The sequence below is a fragment of the Sprattus sprattus genome (genome assembly GCF_963457725.1).
Source record: "Sprattus sprattus genome assembly, chromosome: 6".
Taxonomy (NCBI): domain Eukaryota; kingdom Metazoa; phylum Chordata; class Actinopteri; order Clupeiformes; family Clupeidae; genus Sprattus; species Sprattus sprattus.
Window position 1 is genome coordinate 8,243,811 of NC_137925.1, and position 16,667 is coordinate 8,260,477.

Sequence of the window (16,667 nt, forward strand, 5' to 3'; positions counted from 1 at the left end):
AATACTGATGTCACTGGCTTTAATTTGATAATGGCATGTTAGTAGTACATTTAATATCAGTACATTTGTTTAATTACTGCTGATATTTTACAAATACGTCAAAAACTCATTTTTGACCAAACTTGAAGTTACGGTCTTTTGCCTTAGCACGGCAGAGTAAAGCACAGGTGCAAGCCAGTTTAAAGACCCTATTATGATGTCATAATGGCCCAATGTAAGTCAATGGGAGAAATTTATATTCGTTTTTCTTTAATATCTTAAAAAGTATAAAGTTTAGAAAAGTGAAAAATACATAGCATAAGTGTCGTTTACAAGACCTACGCGACAAAGTTTGAATGAAGTTTCTACGTTAAGTGGTTCGGGCTGAATTAATCGCAGAAAAAGGTAACAAGAATAAGAAGAAGAAGAAGAAGAAGAAGAAGAAGAAGAAGAAGAAGAAGCCTAGGAATAACAATACAGGGCATTTCATGCACTGTAATAACATAGTTGTGTTTACAGCGATATATTTGGGGGCACAATTAATATTTTACTAGGGGGGTGGGGGTGTTCTGATTCCCCTTTCCTTCCCGGGATTACCACCCCCTGAATACAGCCTACTCTGTTAAACAGGAAATTATGTTGTCCAGCATAGTCTGTCAAGGACTCGGCCAGATCGGGGCCAGATTAGGGCCAGATCAGGGCCAGATCAGGGCCAGATCAGGGCCAGATTTATGTCAGTATCAGTGAATCAGTAAAATTGCTTATGCTACAAAGCACTCCTGTCTTGTGGCCAAGATGCCTTCACTTGCGCTACAGTAGTGGTTTAATTGGATGTGCCCTGATGAGTCTTCTCCTGAGGGACAACACATTCCCTTATCCTGAATGTCATCTGCAGGGGCAGTGTGCTGAGACAGACTCTGTAAAATGTCAAATCCGAAAAGGTCATCAAACTGTGTTGTGTAAAGTCCTGACTCTCAGGGAAAGGAAGTGCTGTACTGGGAGGACGTGTGCCTTTGGGAGAGGCCTTTTGGTTGTTTGTTTTGATGGCGTGTCAAAGAAGGAATGGTTCACAAGAAAAACAAAACAAGAAATTGCAGAGAGCATCTGGTTCCAGAATGCATAAAGTCAGATTAATGCAATTTTTTTTGTCAGATTTTCTGACACATCTTTGGCATATTGTACCAGATCCATTCTAGAATTGGATGCTATAGGTCCTTGTTTATTGTAAGATAAATTGATAGGTCCTTGTTTATTGTAAGATGCGATAGATCCTTGTTTATTGTAAGATGAAGCGATAGATCCAGCGATAGATCCATGTTAATTGTAAGATGAAGCGATAGATCCTTGTTAATTGTAAGATGAAGCGATAGATCCTTGTTTATTGTAAGATGAATCTACAGTATAGGTCCTTGTTTATTATTATTTATTCTGTTTCTGCAGCTGTACAGTTTGTAGTCAATTGTCATGAGAAATGTACAGTAAACAAAATACATGACATCTTAACTGTAGCCGGTCCACTAAGCATGCATGCAACACTGGTGTCTGGCACTTCAAGCTTAAAGATCAGTTTAGGGGTGTGTGGGGTTTTGACTTTTTTTTTTTTTTTGTGCAACCTGATCACATTTTGTTGCCATTGACATAGAACTTCCACCACAAGAGCCACCCAACGTATGTACAAGCATCCAAAATGTACATGCCAGTTTGCCATAGCACATTCCTGTGAAAAGGTGTGACTTGACAAAACAAGAATACATCTAAATAGTTTTTCCAAAAAGCAGACCATTTGGTTTTGGATACAAATCTCAGTTGTTTCACGGACATATTTCCGCATAGTTCAACAATAACAAATTACCCCCCATATCGAAAAAATCACATCCAAATTGAATTCAAGCACTTAAGTGTATTTTTCAGAACCTCCAGTGAGCTCCTCGAGCTCGTGCTAATGAGTCACTTTGGTTAAAACAGAATTGATCCTTATGTTCTTGAAAGCTTTTGGTTAAAACCGAATTGATCCTTATGTTCTTAAAAGCTTTTGTTATATCAGTGTAAGGACACAGCAGGTGCCTCTGCCAGAGGTTTCACTCTGTGAGGAAGTGACTGAGTGTGTTGTGTAAGCAGTTTCCGAGGCCCTCAGATAGTGTGTGCCAACATCGTTAATCATCGCCAACACCCAAGGCCTCTTCGTCCAGCTGAATATCTCTCTTTAACGATTTATTCTCACTCAGCAAGGTGACTGGATGGCTTCTGGAACCCCTTGTCCTGCATGCTCCTTTTTAAAATGGTGTCAGTTATTTTGTATCTGAAGGAATGGAGTTGGTTTTGTCAGAGTAGCTTCCTCCCCCCTGTAGTGAAAGGGTGGTGAGGAGACTTCAGGCTAACAGTTGAGGGATTAACTGAGAAGAGCTCAAGATATTAAACGTCCCTACCGGGAATGTTGTGTTTAATTAGTGATCCCTAATTAAACTTCTCTACTGGGAATGCTGTGTTTAATTAGTGATCCCACTCCGTGCCACTCGAAAGCCACACAATCCCCATTTTTGTTATACCTCTCTCTACTAATTGAACTGAAGTCCTGAGTGCTTTTGACATCTGTTGAATCATTGATATGTTGAAATTAGCTCATTTCTGGGGTCTTTCTGTGCACTGGTCAATAGCAGTGACAGTCCGAGTCCCCAGTGCTGTAGGGTTCAGACCTAACGCTAGTCAGTGGTGAACCTCCCTCACGCTAGTCAGTGGTGAACCTCCCTCACGCTAGTCAGTGGTGAACCTCCCTCACGCTAGTCAGTGGTGAAACTCCCCTCACGCTAGTCAGTGGTGAAACTCCCCTCACGCTAGTCAGTGGTGAAACTCCCTCACGCTAGTCAGTGGTGAAGCTCCCTAACGCTAGTCAGTGGTGAAGCTCCCTAACGCTAGTCAGTGGTGAAGCTCCCTAACGCTAGTCAGTGGTGAAGCTCCCTAACGCTAGTCAGTGGTGAACCTCCCTAACGCTAGTCAGTGGTGAACTTCCTTCACGCTAGTCAGTGGTGAACCTGCCTAACGCTAGTCAGTGGTGAAACTCATTCACGCTAGTCAGTGGTGAACCTGCCTAACACTAGTCAGTGGTGAACCTCCCTCACGCTAGTCAGTGGTGAAGCTCCCTAACGCTAGTCAGTGGTGAAGCTCCCTAACGCTAGTCAGTGGTGAAACTCCCCTCACGCTAGTCAGTGGTGAAGCTCCCTAACGCTAGTCAGTGGTGAAGCTCCCTAACGCTAGTCAGTGGTGAAGCTCCCTAACGCTAGTCAGTGGTGAACTTCCCTAACGCTAGTCAGTGGTGAACCTCAGTGGTGAACCTCCCTAACGCTAGTCAGTGGTGAACTTCCTTCACGCTAGTCAGTGGTGAAGCTCCCTAACGCTAGTCAGTGGTGAAGCTCCCTAACGCTAGTCAGTGGTGAACCTCCCTAACGCTAGTCAGTGGTGAACCTCCCTAACGCTAGTCAGTGGTGAACTTCCTTCACGCTAGTCAGTGGTGAACCTGCCTAACGCTAGTCAGTGGTGAACCTCAGTGGTGAACCTCCCTAACGCTAGTCAGTGGTGAACTTCCTTCACGCTAGTCAGTGGTGAACCTGCCTAACGCTAGTCAGTGGTGAACCTCAGTGGTGAACCTGCCTAACGCTAGTCAGTGGTGAACCTCAGTGGTGAACCTGCCTAACGCTAGTCAGTGGTGAACCTCAGTGGTGAACCTCCCTAACACTAGTCAGTGGTGAAGCTCCCTAACGCTAGTCAGTGGTGAACTTCCTTCACGCTAGTCAGTGGTGAACCTGCCTCCGCCTCCAGCTCTCTTCCTCCTCCTCTCTCTTCTTCCTCGTCTGCTTCGCTGAAAGCCCAAATCCAGCGTCTTACTAACACTGGCTAAATGCCCTCCCCTCCCCTCCCTCCCACGGCTTTCCCGCCCCCTCCGTAATTCCCCCCCACCCTCGGAACGACCCCAGGCATGCGCTGGAAGCACGTGCAGCTGGTGGGTGACGACCTGGACCTGCGTAAAATCTCCTGGAGGCTCCCTGTGACGGTCATCCCTTACCGCCTGAGCACCACAGACACAGAGGCCAGCGGCGATGAGGCGCCCCCTCGCACAGGGGCTGCCAAGACCCCCCTGCTCCAAGGTGAAGACCACCGCCACCAAAGGCAGCATGCCAAATGCCAACCAACACGCTGTGTGGCACCAGCCCAACCTGTCGCCAGCCTCAGCGGTGCCCGTGCCAGCCTTCTCGCCGGTGTCCTTCCTGCTTCCTAATCGAGGTGTTGGCAGACACGTCTCCAGTCTCCTCTCTGCTTTCCCCTCGCCCCTACTTCCCCGCTTCTATCCTCGCTTCTCTCTCACTTACGCTGAGGTCGCTGGAGCTTCATGGAGGCAGTTGGCTTCGGGTGATCTGAAAAGAAGGGGGAGTTCTGTTTTTTCTGTTTTTTTTTCACCAATTGTTTTGAAATGTTGGGTGTATACTTCACATGTAAACCGCACACGCACACTCTGAAACTACTCACACGTCCAAACTGTGCAAAATTGTGTTTTGTTTCATTGTTACTTATTCTGGCCAGCATGTGCTACCCCCAGACAGTGGGTCTGACATAGGAGCTTACTCTTGGTATGTTCCAGCTGAGGGCCGGATTTGAACCACCGTCAGCTAATAGCAGGGAGTGGATCTTTGCCACCTTGCCCTCTTGTTCTCCAACTGGACAGCACTAGCCTGGAGGCAGCTTGTAGCGTGTAGCGCTACTCACGCTAAAGCTACTGCTATTCCTGGTGGTAGGTCTATGCCTAACTCTAGCACTGGCACTGCTAGTCTGTGCTAGTCCTAGTGCTAATGCTAACTACAGTGCTAGCATAGCCACTACTTCTTCTGCACAAGAAGAAGTGAAGCTTTGGTTGTCTGTTGAGGTGTTTATTTTGTGCTGAACTCGGTGTCCACTGGATTGTTAGAATTTGTTTTTGATTGTTTTTTTTTATGCGGCAGGAGCTCTCTAGTTAAGCCATCGTTCACTGACGATCTCTTGACTCTTTCCCATGCAGATCAGGTCATGAATGGCAAGTGGGACCAGAGTTTCCTCTACCCGGGAGGATCAGGATCCATTACGCGTAACTTCAGCGCCGCGTCGTCCAAACATGGAAGCTCCGCCAGCAGTATGACCATGGAGTCCTCCACCACATATCTGTCAGGCCAAGGTAGGCCAAGGATCACACTTTACTGTAACCCACCCAACCACATATCTGTCAGGCCAAGGATCACACTTTACTGTAACCCACCCAACCACATATCTGTCAGGCCAAGGATCACACTTTACTGTAACCCACCCAACCACATATCTGTCAGGCCAAGGATCACACTTTACTGTAACCCACTCAACCACATATCTGTCAGGCCAAGGTAGGCCAAGAATCACACTTTACTGTAACCCACTCAACCACATATCTGTCAGGCCAAGGTAGGCCAAGAATCACACTTTACTGTAACCCACTCAACCACATATCTGTCAGGCCAAGGAAAATACTTTACTGTAACCCAGCTGCCCCCTTTATGAAGACTGCTAGTTCCTTAGTTAGTTAGCTATGATAGTTAGTTAGGTATGTAGGCCGTTGGTTCATTATAGAGACAGATCAATAGATCTATTTTCTTCTATAGAATAAATGGATGGAGGATGTTGGAAAAGTATTTATTTTGTATTTGAGTATTTTGAGTAAAACTAATGTGTTAGTGGGTGATTGTTGTCTTCAAGGGGGGTCGTTGTCACGACGACAGGAGGTCATCACAAAGGGTGGATACCCAGCGGGAGAGGTGATCATGAGGAAACGTTCTGAGAACCGTGGTTACTATGACGAGAACGTGCGGGATTCCATCGTCATGGGCGACGCACAGGCTGGATTCATGGACAACATGAGTAAGTGTGTGTGTGTGTGTGTGTGTGTGTGTGTGTGTGTGTGTGTGTGTGTGTATGTGTGTGTGTGTGTGTGTGTGAGAGAGAAAGCTAAGGGCTTCCAGGGCAATAATGCATGGGCTAAGGTTTTTTAGAGGCTGCACCTCCGTCATGGCTTCTTGCCAGAGTCTTCTGCTGACTCCGCTTTCTTTCTCCCTCTCTCTCTCTCTTTCTCTCTCTCTCCATCTACTCTCAATTCTCCACCCCTTTATTTCTATGGTCTCACACCACTTCTCTTTTTCCCTTATTTCTCCCCTTCCTCTCCTCTTCTCCCTCTCTCTTCCTTTCTTCCCTTTCCTTTCTCCTCTACTCCCAACCAATCCTCCTTACTTCTTTTCTCCCCCTCTACTCTCCCCATGTTTCTCTCCTCCCCCTCTCCTCTCTCCTGCGCTCCCTCTCTCCACCTCTCCCTATCCTCTCTCCTCCTATCCTTTCTCCTCCCTATCTTCTCTCCTTTTCTCCTCCTGCTTCTCTCCTCTTCCTCCTCCTCTCCCCTCCTTTCCTCCTGTCCTCCCTCTCTCTTCCTCCTCCTCTCTCCTCCTCTCCTCCTTCTCTCCTCCTCCTCTCCTCCTTCTCTCTTCCTCTCCTCCTCCTCTCCCCTCTCCTCCTCCTCTGTCCTCCTCCTCTCCTCCTCCTCTCTCCTGCATTCTGCTTGCCCCGTGGCTATCTCAGGTGGCTCAGGCTACAGTAAGACGCTGACCCACTTCATGGCTGCCGGCTCCAGGGTGCGCACACAGTCGGAGGATGTGAACGAGGCCCTGATGAACCTGGACAGGGTGCTCCTGGGTGAGTGAGTGAATGAGGGAGGGAGTGAATGAGGGAGAATGTGAGTGAGTGAGTGAGTGAGTGTGTGAGTTGATGAGTGAGTGAGTGAATGAGGGAGGGAGTGTGTGTGTGCGAGCGTGCGTGAATGAGTGAGTGGACGAGTTAGCTAGTTGAATGAGTGAGTGCGTGAGTGAATGAGTGAGTGACTTAGTGAGTGAGTGAATGAGTGTGTGAGTTGATGAGTGCGTGAGTGAGTGAGTGAGTGTGTGTGTGCGAGCGTGCGTGAATGAGTGAGTGGACGAGTTAGCTAGTTGAATGAGTGAGTGCGTGAGTGAGTGACTTAGTGAGTGAGTGAATGAGGGAGGGAGTAAGTGAGTGAGTGAGTGTGTGAGTTGATGAGTGAGTGAGTGAGTGTGTGTGTGCGAGCGTGCGTGAATGAGTGAGTGGACGAGTTAGCTAGTTGAATGAGTGAGTGCATGAGTGCATGAGTGCGTGAGTGAGTGACTTAGTGCATTAGTGAATGAGTGAGTGACTTAGTGAGTGAGTGAATGTGTGAATGAATGAGTGAGTGACTGACTGACTGACTGAGTGCATGAGTGAATGAGTGTGTTAAGTGAGAGAGTGTGTTAATTAATGAGTGAATGGGTGCGAGTGTGTACGGTGTCCACCCACAGCCAAGAGAAGTGCCAGACACCAACATACTTTATTCAACCCACCTTTCTTCTACACTAATACACACACACACGCACACTGTCATAGACATCTTACACACTCTCTCACACACATACACTCTCACACTCACACATGATCAGACATACACTGTACTCACACATACATACACTCACATTCTTGCACTCTCTCTCTTCTGTACACATACACTCACACACACATGCACTAAAACACACATACACTCACACACACTCACACAGACACACAGAGTTAGCTAGCCACCAATGAGCTAGGTAAGTTTATTGCAGGTCTGGCCAGGCAAAATGGGTGAATCTGGGTTATGTTTTGCTAAGCCTCTGTGTTGAAGTGCTGTTTGTGTGTGTGCATGGATGTGCATGTGGATATATGCCAGTTTGAATATGTGTGTGCAGGTCTGTGTACATGTACGTATATGTGTGTTTGTGTATGTGTATGCGTGTGCTTGATGTGTGTGTGTACATGTATGTGTATGTGTTGTGTATGTGTGTGTGTATGTGTTTATGCGTGTATGCATATGCTTGTGTATATGTGTGTATGTGTGTGCATGTATGTGGAGGTGCGTGTATGTGTATGTGTGTTATGTATGTTTGTGTATTTGAACGTGTGTGTAGGTCTATGTGTTTGTGCGTTTATGCGTGTGAGTGTGTATGTATATGTATATGCGTGTGTCGGTGTGTATGTATATGTATATGCGTGTGTGTATATGTATACGCGTTTGTGAGTGTGTGTGTGTATCCCTTTCATTGTTCTGACCCATTCCTTCAGACACCAGGATGCATCCCGGTGTCCCTGACACTCCGACCCGTCTGGTGTTCTCTGCTCTGGGCCCCACCATGCTGAAGGTCAGCTGGCAGGAGCCCCACTGCGAGAGGGACATCCTGGGGTACTGCGTCCTCTACCAGCAGCTCAATGGAGGTAAGAGCGGGGAGAGGAGAGAGGGAAGGAGACCTCACTTAGAGGAGAGGAGGGAGGGAGGGAGGGAGAGGAAGAGACCTCACTTAAAGGAGAGAAGAGAGAGGAGGAGACTTGACATAGAGGAGAGAAAGCGAGGTAAAGGAGGAGACCTCACTTAGATGAGAGGAAGCGAGGGAGAGGAGGAGACTTCACTTAGAGGAGAGAAGAGAGGGAGGAAGAGGAAGAGACCTCACCTAGAGGAGAGGAAGCGAGGGAGAGGAGAAGACTTCACTTAGAGGATGGAGAGGAGGAGACCTCACCTAGAGGAGAGGAAGCGAGGGAGAGGAGGAGACCTCACTTAGAGGAGAGGATGGAGAAGAGACTTGACATATGATTCCATCCCATTTTAACTGATTGTAGTTGTACTACTTGCAGATTGTATGTTTGTAATATGATGGTCTCAGAACTAGTGTGTTTCCAACGCTGCAGCAGTCTGTACTTGTGTAGCCCGTGAGGGTGAACCCTGCGCCTCTGTTTCAGGCGAGACCAAGCGCATCGAGGTGGCCAACCCGGGGGAGAACTCAGTGCTGGTGCAGGACCTGCTCCCCAACCACTCGTACATGTTCAAGGTGAAGGCCCAGAGCCAGGAGGGGTGGGGGCCAGAGAGGGAGGGCGTCATCACCATCGAGTCTGCCGTCGACCCCAATAGCCCACTCAGCCCCATGCCTGGTGAGCCTCCTCTCATTCACTCATTCATGCTCTCATGTTCTCCCCAAGCTCCCACTGAGCCCCATGCCTGGTGAGCCTCTACTCACTCATTCACTTACTCATTCACTCACTTACTCATTCACTCACATACTCACTCACTCACTCACTCACTCACTCTTACATTCACTCATTCTCTCATTCACTTTTGTATTTACTCATTCACGCTTTAATTCACTCATTCATTCACTCACTCACTCATTCACTCGTTCATGCTCTCATGATCTCCCACTCTCTGAAGCTCCCACTGAGCCCCATGCCTGGTGAGCCTCCACTCATTCACTTACTCATTCACTCACTCACTCACTCACTCATTCACTCATTCACTCACTCACTCACTCACTCACTCACTCACTTACTTACTCCTTCACTCACTCACTCACTCACTCATTCAATCACTCACTCACTCACTCTTTCATTCACTCATTCACTTTTGTATTTGCTCATTCACACTTTCATTCACTCATTCATTCACTCATTCATTCACTCACTCACTCATTCACTCTTTCATGCTCTCATGTTCTCCCCAAGCTCCCACTGAGCCCCATGCCTGGTGAGCCTCCACTCATTCACTTACTCATTCACTCACTCACTCACTCATTCACTTACTCATTCAATGACTCATTCACTCACTCACTCACTGACTAACTCATTCACTTACTCTTTCAATGACTCATTCACTCACTCACTCATTCATTCACTCATTCATTCACTCACTCACTCATTCACTCTTTCATGCTCTCATGTTCTCCCCAAGCTCCCACTGAGCCCCATGCCTGGTGAACCTCTACTCATTCACTCATTCACTCTTTCATTCACTCTTTCAACTCTTTTTGGTTCCCAAAGCTCCCAGTGAGCCCCATGCCTGCTGAGCCTCTTCTCACCCATTCATAATTTCACCCTATCAGCCATTCTCCTAGTCACTCTTCACTCCTTCTTACTCTCTCACCCTCCCACCACCATCCTTTCATTCGCTCATCTCATCATCCTCTTTCTCTCACCCGCTCACATTCACCCTTCCCTTCATGCTCTCATCTACTCCCCGGGCCTCATCCATCCATCCACCCATCCACCCACCCACCTATTCATCCATCCATCTACCCACCCAATCACCTATTTACCCCTCACTCACGGCGCTGAACACCATTATTGCGCCTTCCTTGATACCCTTAACCCAAACAGGGGTCCCCTGCCCTCTCCTCTCCCTGACCTCATCCCTCTGCGTCTCCACCTGACCCCCTCCCTCTGCGTCTCCTACTGACCCCCTCCCTCCTCCTGACCCCCTCCCTCTGCATCTCCTCCTGACCCCCTCCCTCCTCCTGACCCCATCCCTCTGCGTCTCCTCCTGACCCCCTCCCTCTGCGTCTCCTCCTGACCCCCTCCCTCCTCCTGACCCCCTCCCTCTGCGTCTCCTCCTGACCCCCTCCCTCCTCCTGACCCCCTCCCTCTGCGTCTCCTCCTGACCCCCTCCCTCCTCCTGACCCCCTCCCTCTGCGTTTCCTACTGACCCCCTCCCTCCTCCTGACCCCCTCCCTTTGCGTTTCCTACTGACCCCCTCCCTCTGCGTCTCCTCCTGACCCCCCCCCCCCCTCTGCGTCTCCTACTGACCCCATACCTCTGCGTCTCCTCCTGCAGGCTCTCCCTTCACTCTGAGCACGCCCAGTGCCCCCGGGCCCCTGGTGTTCACGGCCCTGAGCCCCGACACGCTGCAGCTGAGCTGGGAGAAGCCGCGCAAGCCCAACGGAGACATCCTGGGCTACGGGGTCACCTGCCAGCAGCTGCACGGAGGAGGTGAGCACTCAGGACACCAGCACGTCCGCAAACTACACACACACACAAACCCACACACACACACACGCACACGCACACTCAGCACACCAGCAAACTAGCGGTGGGAATAAAACCACTAGCGCTAGCAGTGTACTAGCATGAACTCGTATCATACATTTTGATATTCTATTGGCTGTTCTCAAATACATGTGACCCTGTAAGATTTAATAGGGTTAGTAAAGCAAAGCAGGGCCACCTGAGGGTCATGTCCTGCTGAAGAGACAACGGATGAAAACTAGCTAACCTAGATAGCTAAATCTGGTGCATTTCCATTTTTATGAAAATGTTAATCAATGTACACTGTCAAATGAACGCATAAATAAATAAATAAATGCGTAAGGTCAGAGCCTTGAGTTTGTTATAGACAGAGGTCTTTTGGGACCACTAGCTAACTAGCAAACTCCCAGAGTGAAGACACTAGCATGGGTAAAGTTCAGTTTACATTGATTCCACTCAAACTGCTGGAAGCTAGAAAACTGTTTGAGGGTTCATGGCCAACACTGAGTGGATATGCACAGTGTATACTGGGTGTGTGAGGGTACAAGACCAACACTGAGTGGACAAGCACAGTGTATAGTGGGTGTGTGAAGGTACATGACCAACACTGAGTGAATATGCACACTGCACAGTGTAGAGTGGGTGTATCATCATGTGACATGATGTGAGGTGACGTGATGTTTATTGTTTGGTTCCAGGTGACCAGCGTTCCTTCAAGGTTGGCGGGGACGACGCCGAGACGAGCCTGACCGTATCTGACCTGCAGGAGAATGTGCCCTACAAGTTCAAAGTTCAAGCGAGGACCACCCAGGGCTTCGGGCCTGAGAGAGAGGGCATCATTACCATCGAGTCCCAAGATGCAGGTACTCTCGCTGACACACCTGTACTCTCACTGACACACCTGTACTCTCACTGTCTCTCTCACGACACACCTGTACTCTCACTGACACACCTGCACTCTCTCTCCTTCTCTCTCTCTCTCTCTCTGTCTCCTCTCCTATCTCTCCTTCTCTCTCTCTCACTGTTTCCTTCTCTCTGTCTCTGTCTATCTTGTTTTTTAGGATCCATGTCCCAGTACAGCAGTCAGTCCATGACCACAAGAGACGTCTTCCAGCTTCCAGGAGACGTCTCCAGTCGCACCAACGTCACACACACCACCTTTAACGACCCCTACTCATCAGGGGCTCTACAAGGTGTGTGAGAGAGACACAGGCCTTCAGATACACAATCACTTAACACATAGCAATCTCAAACATGGCAACTGTGTTGTATCAAGAAAGAGTAAAAACAAGTTTTCTTTGTGTGGGTGCATGTTTCTGTGTGTGTGTGTGTGTGTGTGTGTGTGTGTGTGTGTGTGTGTGTGTGTCTGCAGAGGGCATGATGATGATGAGCCAGCGCATTGAGGGCAGTGGAACCTTAAACAGCACCTACTCATCAGGGGCTATGCAAGGTGTGTGAGAGAGACAAAGGCCTTCCGTACACATCACTAAACACAGATCAATCTCAGGCAACTGTGTTGTATCAAGCAAGAATAAAAACAAGTTTTCTTTGTGTGTGTACATGGGTGTGTGCATGTGTGTGTGGTGTGTGTGCGGTATGTGTGTGCATGTGCATGTGTGGTGTGTGTGTGTGCGTGTGTGTGTGCATGTGCATGTCCGTGTGTGTGGTGTGTGTGTTTGTGTGTGTGTGCGCACGCGCGCGTGTGTGTGTGTGTGTGCGTGTGTGTGTGTGTGTGTGTCTGCAGAGGGCATGATGATGACGACTCAGCGCATTGAGGGCAGTGGAACCTTAAACGACACCTACTCATCAGGGGCTCTGCAAGGCGGTAAGAGATACACAGGCCTTCAGATACACAATCACTTAACACAGATCAATCTCAAGCAACTGTGTTGTATCAAGCAAGAATAAAAACAAGTTTTCTTTGTGTGTGTGTGTGTGTGTGTGTGTGTGTGTGCATATGTGTTTGTGTGTGTGTGTGTGTGTGTGTGTGTTTGTGTTTGTGTGTGTGTGTGTGTGTGTGTGTGTGTGTGTGTGTGTTTGCAGAGGGCATGATGATGATGAGCCAGCGCATGGAGAGCAGCGGAACCTTCACGCGTCAGGTGATGCAGGAAGTGGTGCAGAGGGGCGTGGTCTCCAGCACGAGTGTCACCAAACGCACGGACCAGACATACTACGAGGCCTGAGGCGGCATCACCACACTCTCACACACGCACACACTATAAACACACACACTCACACACACACACACACACATTCACACACACACACACACACACACACACACACAAAGTCAATGCAAAGGGGACAAACTCATTTTATAAAACAGGTCACCAAGGTTACCTGGAATTTCCCTGGAAACAAACAGATGACCGTTTGGAGAGACAAAAATCGGACTTCCTTGAGTTCTCCCTGTCTGTTACAACCTCGGGACAGCTCCTGGATCCATCTGTACTTATTCCCACGTCTCAAGGGTTCACCACGGGAGCACACAGATCTATTCCGTTCCGTCTCATTTTATAACGTATACATTTTTCATTATGAGTGCGGTCACACGATCGACACTCCACAGAAACTGCACTTTTATCCCCTCCAAGAGCAGCCCCATAGAGGCACTGCCAAGGCCCTAGATCCCCCCCACTGAAGAGGTCTTTTAACTGCTCAGAAATGCCCTTCATGCCCTCCCCCTGCCCTCTCCAACCCCCGGTGATGAGCTGCAATAACTCCTTCATTTGGGACTTAAAATTGGCCCACTTTCCTCCCTGTAGTTTCTCCTTGAGGCTTTAGATTAGCATTAGCATGGCATTAGCATGTTCTGTCATCCAGGGGCGATTAGGGGCTGTTCTCCGGGGAGATTAGCCACAGCAAGAGATTCTACTGCCCCAGACAGGTCATGCCACGACGAGTGGGCACTCTGCCCCTTAATACCCCTGGCCAGAAACTGCCTCTGCCTCTAGGGGCAACAGCCTCTGTACTAACCCCCGCCTGAGTTGACTTATTTGAGTTATCACTGCAGTGGTGCTCTTTAAGTTAGGGGAGGGCCTTAGGATCTGTGCTGGACAACTTGAGAGGAGAGAAGATTGTCTTTTTTTTTATACTTTCTTCATAAGTTTTCAGTGTTTGATCTTAAAACACATCTCTTCCATGCTTCAGGTATTCTGCTTTCAGTGTTTGAGTGCTTCAGCAAGGGTTTATGTATTCAGACAAAAGATTGTTTAGATTTTTTATCAATTTTGAGATGTGTTGTTTTATATTCGTTCAGTTTCACTTTGATACCATTTTTTGTTCAGGTTGACAGTTGAAATAATGACTTTAAGGATGATCTGTTGCTTTTGTTAAATGGTTTGTCAGCAAATTTTCCTCAACCATTCCAAAATCATTGCCATGTTTGTATAAAAGAAAGGAGTTGTTGGTTCTGACGTCGTATACACATAGACACACACTGAACACATTTACCACTGTCTGTAATGGTTCTCTAATTCGCATGTCAACAAAACTGCACTTAATGAAATTATAATTATAATACATCTACCATGTGACTCTGTATCTATTAACTTTGCTGTTATATCTTATTGTATATTTTTCATATCACAAGGATAGTAGCTTTGTGAAGGAGAAGATTTGTTAACGAAAAAGATTTACTGGGTACATTTTTATTTCAATACTGGTAGAAAGAGCAAAACCAAAACATTTCACAAATGAACATCAAAGTGAAAAATAAAGCCTTAATGCAAAGAAAGGACTAGAAGTCAAACTGTTTCCAGTGGGCAGGTGTGACATCCAGGATCAGGACGGGAAGGTCAGGATTGACCTGTGAATCATCATGACTTGCGCATCAGCGTTACTCACCAAGCAGGAATTGATGAAAGCAGTGAAGCACAGTGAAAACAGCTGCCTGACAGCCGATTCCAGACCGGACCTGGCCCACAATCAAACCAGACTCGGGCCAGATACGTTCCAGTCTGCGGCCACTAAGCTGCCTTTACGTGGTTGCGTAGTTTCATTCGTCATTCATTCCCTAGGTGGAATCGCAGACCATATGCGTCGAATGGGTCCGACAAGTGCAAAGCGAATAAAATCCAACAGAGGTCCACTTTCGTTCAAAAGTGAATGGCCTTGTACTACAGACCCAATCTGACAGTCCTACCGAAAGATAGCGTTGCTATGGTTATGGTGTATACAATCATTAGAAATTCTACATTCTACAATTCTACTATCTGCTAATATTAGCATGTATAATAACTGTCAAGTATAGTTAATAACATGATTCATAAGCATTTCCATGGTCCATAAGCGTTGCTAATCATACCACACAGAGACCTCTAAACCAATCATACCACACAGATTAGAGTACTCTAGACCAATCATACCACACAGAGTACTCTAAGCGTGGCCAATCATAACACACAGGGTACTCTCACGCCAATCAAATTAGACGCTTCATGCTATCCGCCATTATTTTGTCTCTCCGCCAGTTATAGTTGTAGTGTGAGGTCTGACTAGGGGGGTTTGCGTTGATTAAAGCTGAAACCACGCAATCAAGTAAAGGCAGCTTTAGGGTTATGTGCACCTGAACACGGACACCTGTGTGTTTAACAGGTAGGGATGGTGGTGGTGGTGGTGGTGGGGCAGTTAGCTCCAGAGACACGGGCCGGGGCAGAAGCAGGGTTCTCTTGCCCGTGCCTCCCTGATCACCATGTCCCGGACCACCTCGACCGTGCCGAAGACGGGGTAAAGTTTCTCGCTGAAGGTGTCGGAGTAGCTGTAGATGTGTGCCCGGCGCTCGGCGTCGTAGAAGGACAGCTGGCCGCCCTCGTAGTCCAGGTACACGCCCACCTTGCGTGGCAGCGGGAGGTCCGGGGGCAGCGACGTGTAGGGCACCGTTAGCGCCTTGAGCTCCTGGCCGCGCTCCAGACGCAGCGTCAGGTAGCCGCTCTCCGTGTTGAGCGAGCGGTAGCCGTGACGCAGCGCCGAGGCCCGCGCCACACCCAGACGCCAGTCGCGCGCGCCCACCTCCACCTCCCAGTAGTGGCGCCCCGCGCTGAAGCCCTCCGAGCCCAGAGCGCACCACCAGCCGTTGAAGCGCCGCCGGCAGTCCGCCATGTCGCGCTTCTCGTAGCCGCAGCGCATGCGCTTGTTGTCGTCTGAGATCACCAGGTCAGGGTTTGCTGTCTCTGGATCGAGGGTCACCTCCTCTGCAAGTGAGATGACATCATCAATTTATATGATATGATATGACATCATCAATTTATGTGATATGATATGACATCATCAATTTATATGATATGATATGATGACAATGAGAGAGAAAGAATGACAATAGTCATGGTCTTAGGATCTGTGCCTTACAACTAGAGAGCATTTTACTGAGAAGATTGTCCGTTTAACACCTTGAATGATATTATATTTTATTAAATTACAGCAAAATGTACTGTATTACCTGGATAACATTAACTGTTAAAATTATTTATATAAAAGAAATGTATTGGAATGTAATACCTGCTGCATCACATATCCAGTTCCATACTGAAAGCCAAGGGACATATAGAGTTTAATACTGAGTAGTACAGAGATAAGTACATCTATTTGAAAGTGCAAATGAGCTATATACCACATTAAAGGTACAGTGTCTAGTTTTTAGTGCCATCTAGTTGTAAGGTTGCTGTATTACAACCAGCTAAATACCCTTTCCTTTAGTACCAAGTGACATAACAATGTGAAAAGCCCCATCTGGAGCTAGTGTTTTGGGTTTGTCCATTCTATGAAGACACTTAGGGCTCATTCTA

At 47.9% G+C, this 16,667-nt stretch overlaps 2 protein-coding genes across 2 annotated transcripts in view; one reads left to right on the forward strand and one right to left on the reverse strand.

Moving 5' to 3' along the window:
- itgb4 (integrin, beta 4) overlaps positions 1-13,482 on the forward strand; it is a gene marked incomplete at its 5' end in the record, with an annotated part of 36,771 nt that extends 23,289 nt beyond the window's left edge. Inside the window, 11 exons of the mRNA XM_080840199.1 lie at positions 5,024-5,176; positions 5,728-5,889; positions 6,598-6,711; positions 8,164-8,313; positions 8,833-9,021; positions 10,693-10,848; positions 11,583-11,747; positions 11,946-12,077; positions 12,257-12,334; positions 12,629-12,709; positions 12,928-13,482. Coding sequence (XP_080696325.1) covers positions 5,024-5,176; positions 5,728-5,889; positions 6,598-6,711; positions 8,164-8,313; positions 8,833-9,021; positions 10,693-10,848; positions 11,583-11,747; positions 11,946-12,077; positions 12,257-12,334; positions 12,629-12,709; positions 12,928-13,067 — 1,520 coding nt within the window. The 3' untranslated portion in view covers positions 13,068-13,482. The remainder of the gene's footprint in view (positions 1-5,023; positions 5,177-5,727; positions 5,890-6,597; positions 6,712-8,163; positions 8,314-8,832; positions 9,022-10,692; positions 10,849-11,582; positions 11,748-11,945; positions 12,078-12,256; positions 12,335-12,628; positions 12,710-12,927) is intronic.
- A 2,031-nt stretch (positions 13,483-15,513) lies between these two features.
- The window catches only part of LOC308366592 (E3 ubiquitin-protein ligase TRIM50), a gene marked incomplete at both ends in the record, with an annotated part of 8,391 nt that continues 7,237 nt past the window's right edge, over positions 15,514-16,667 (reverse strand). Inside the window, 2 exons of the mRNA XM_080840308.1 lie at positions 15,514-16,076; positions 16,381-16,407. Of these exons, the coding sequence (XP_080696434.1) occupies positions 15,514-16,076; positions 16,381-16,407 (590 nt within the window). The remainder of the gene's footprint in view (positions 16,077-16,380; positions 16,408-16,667) is intronic.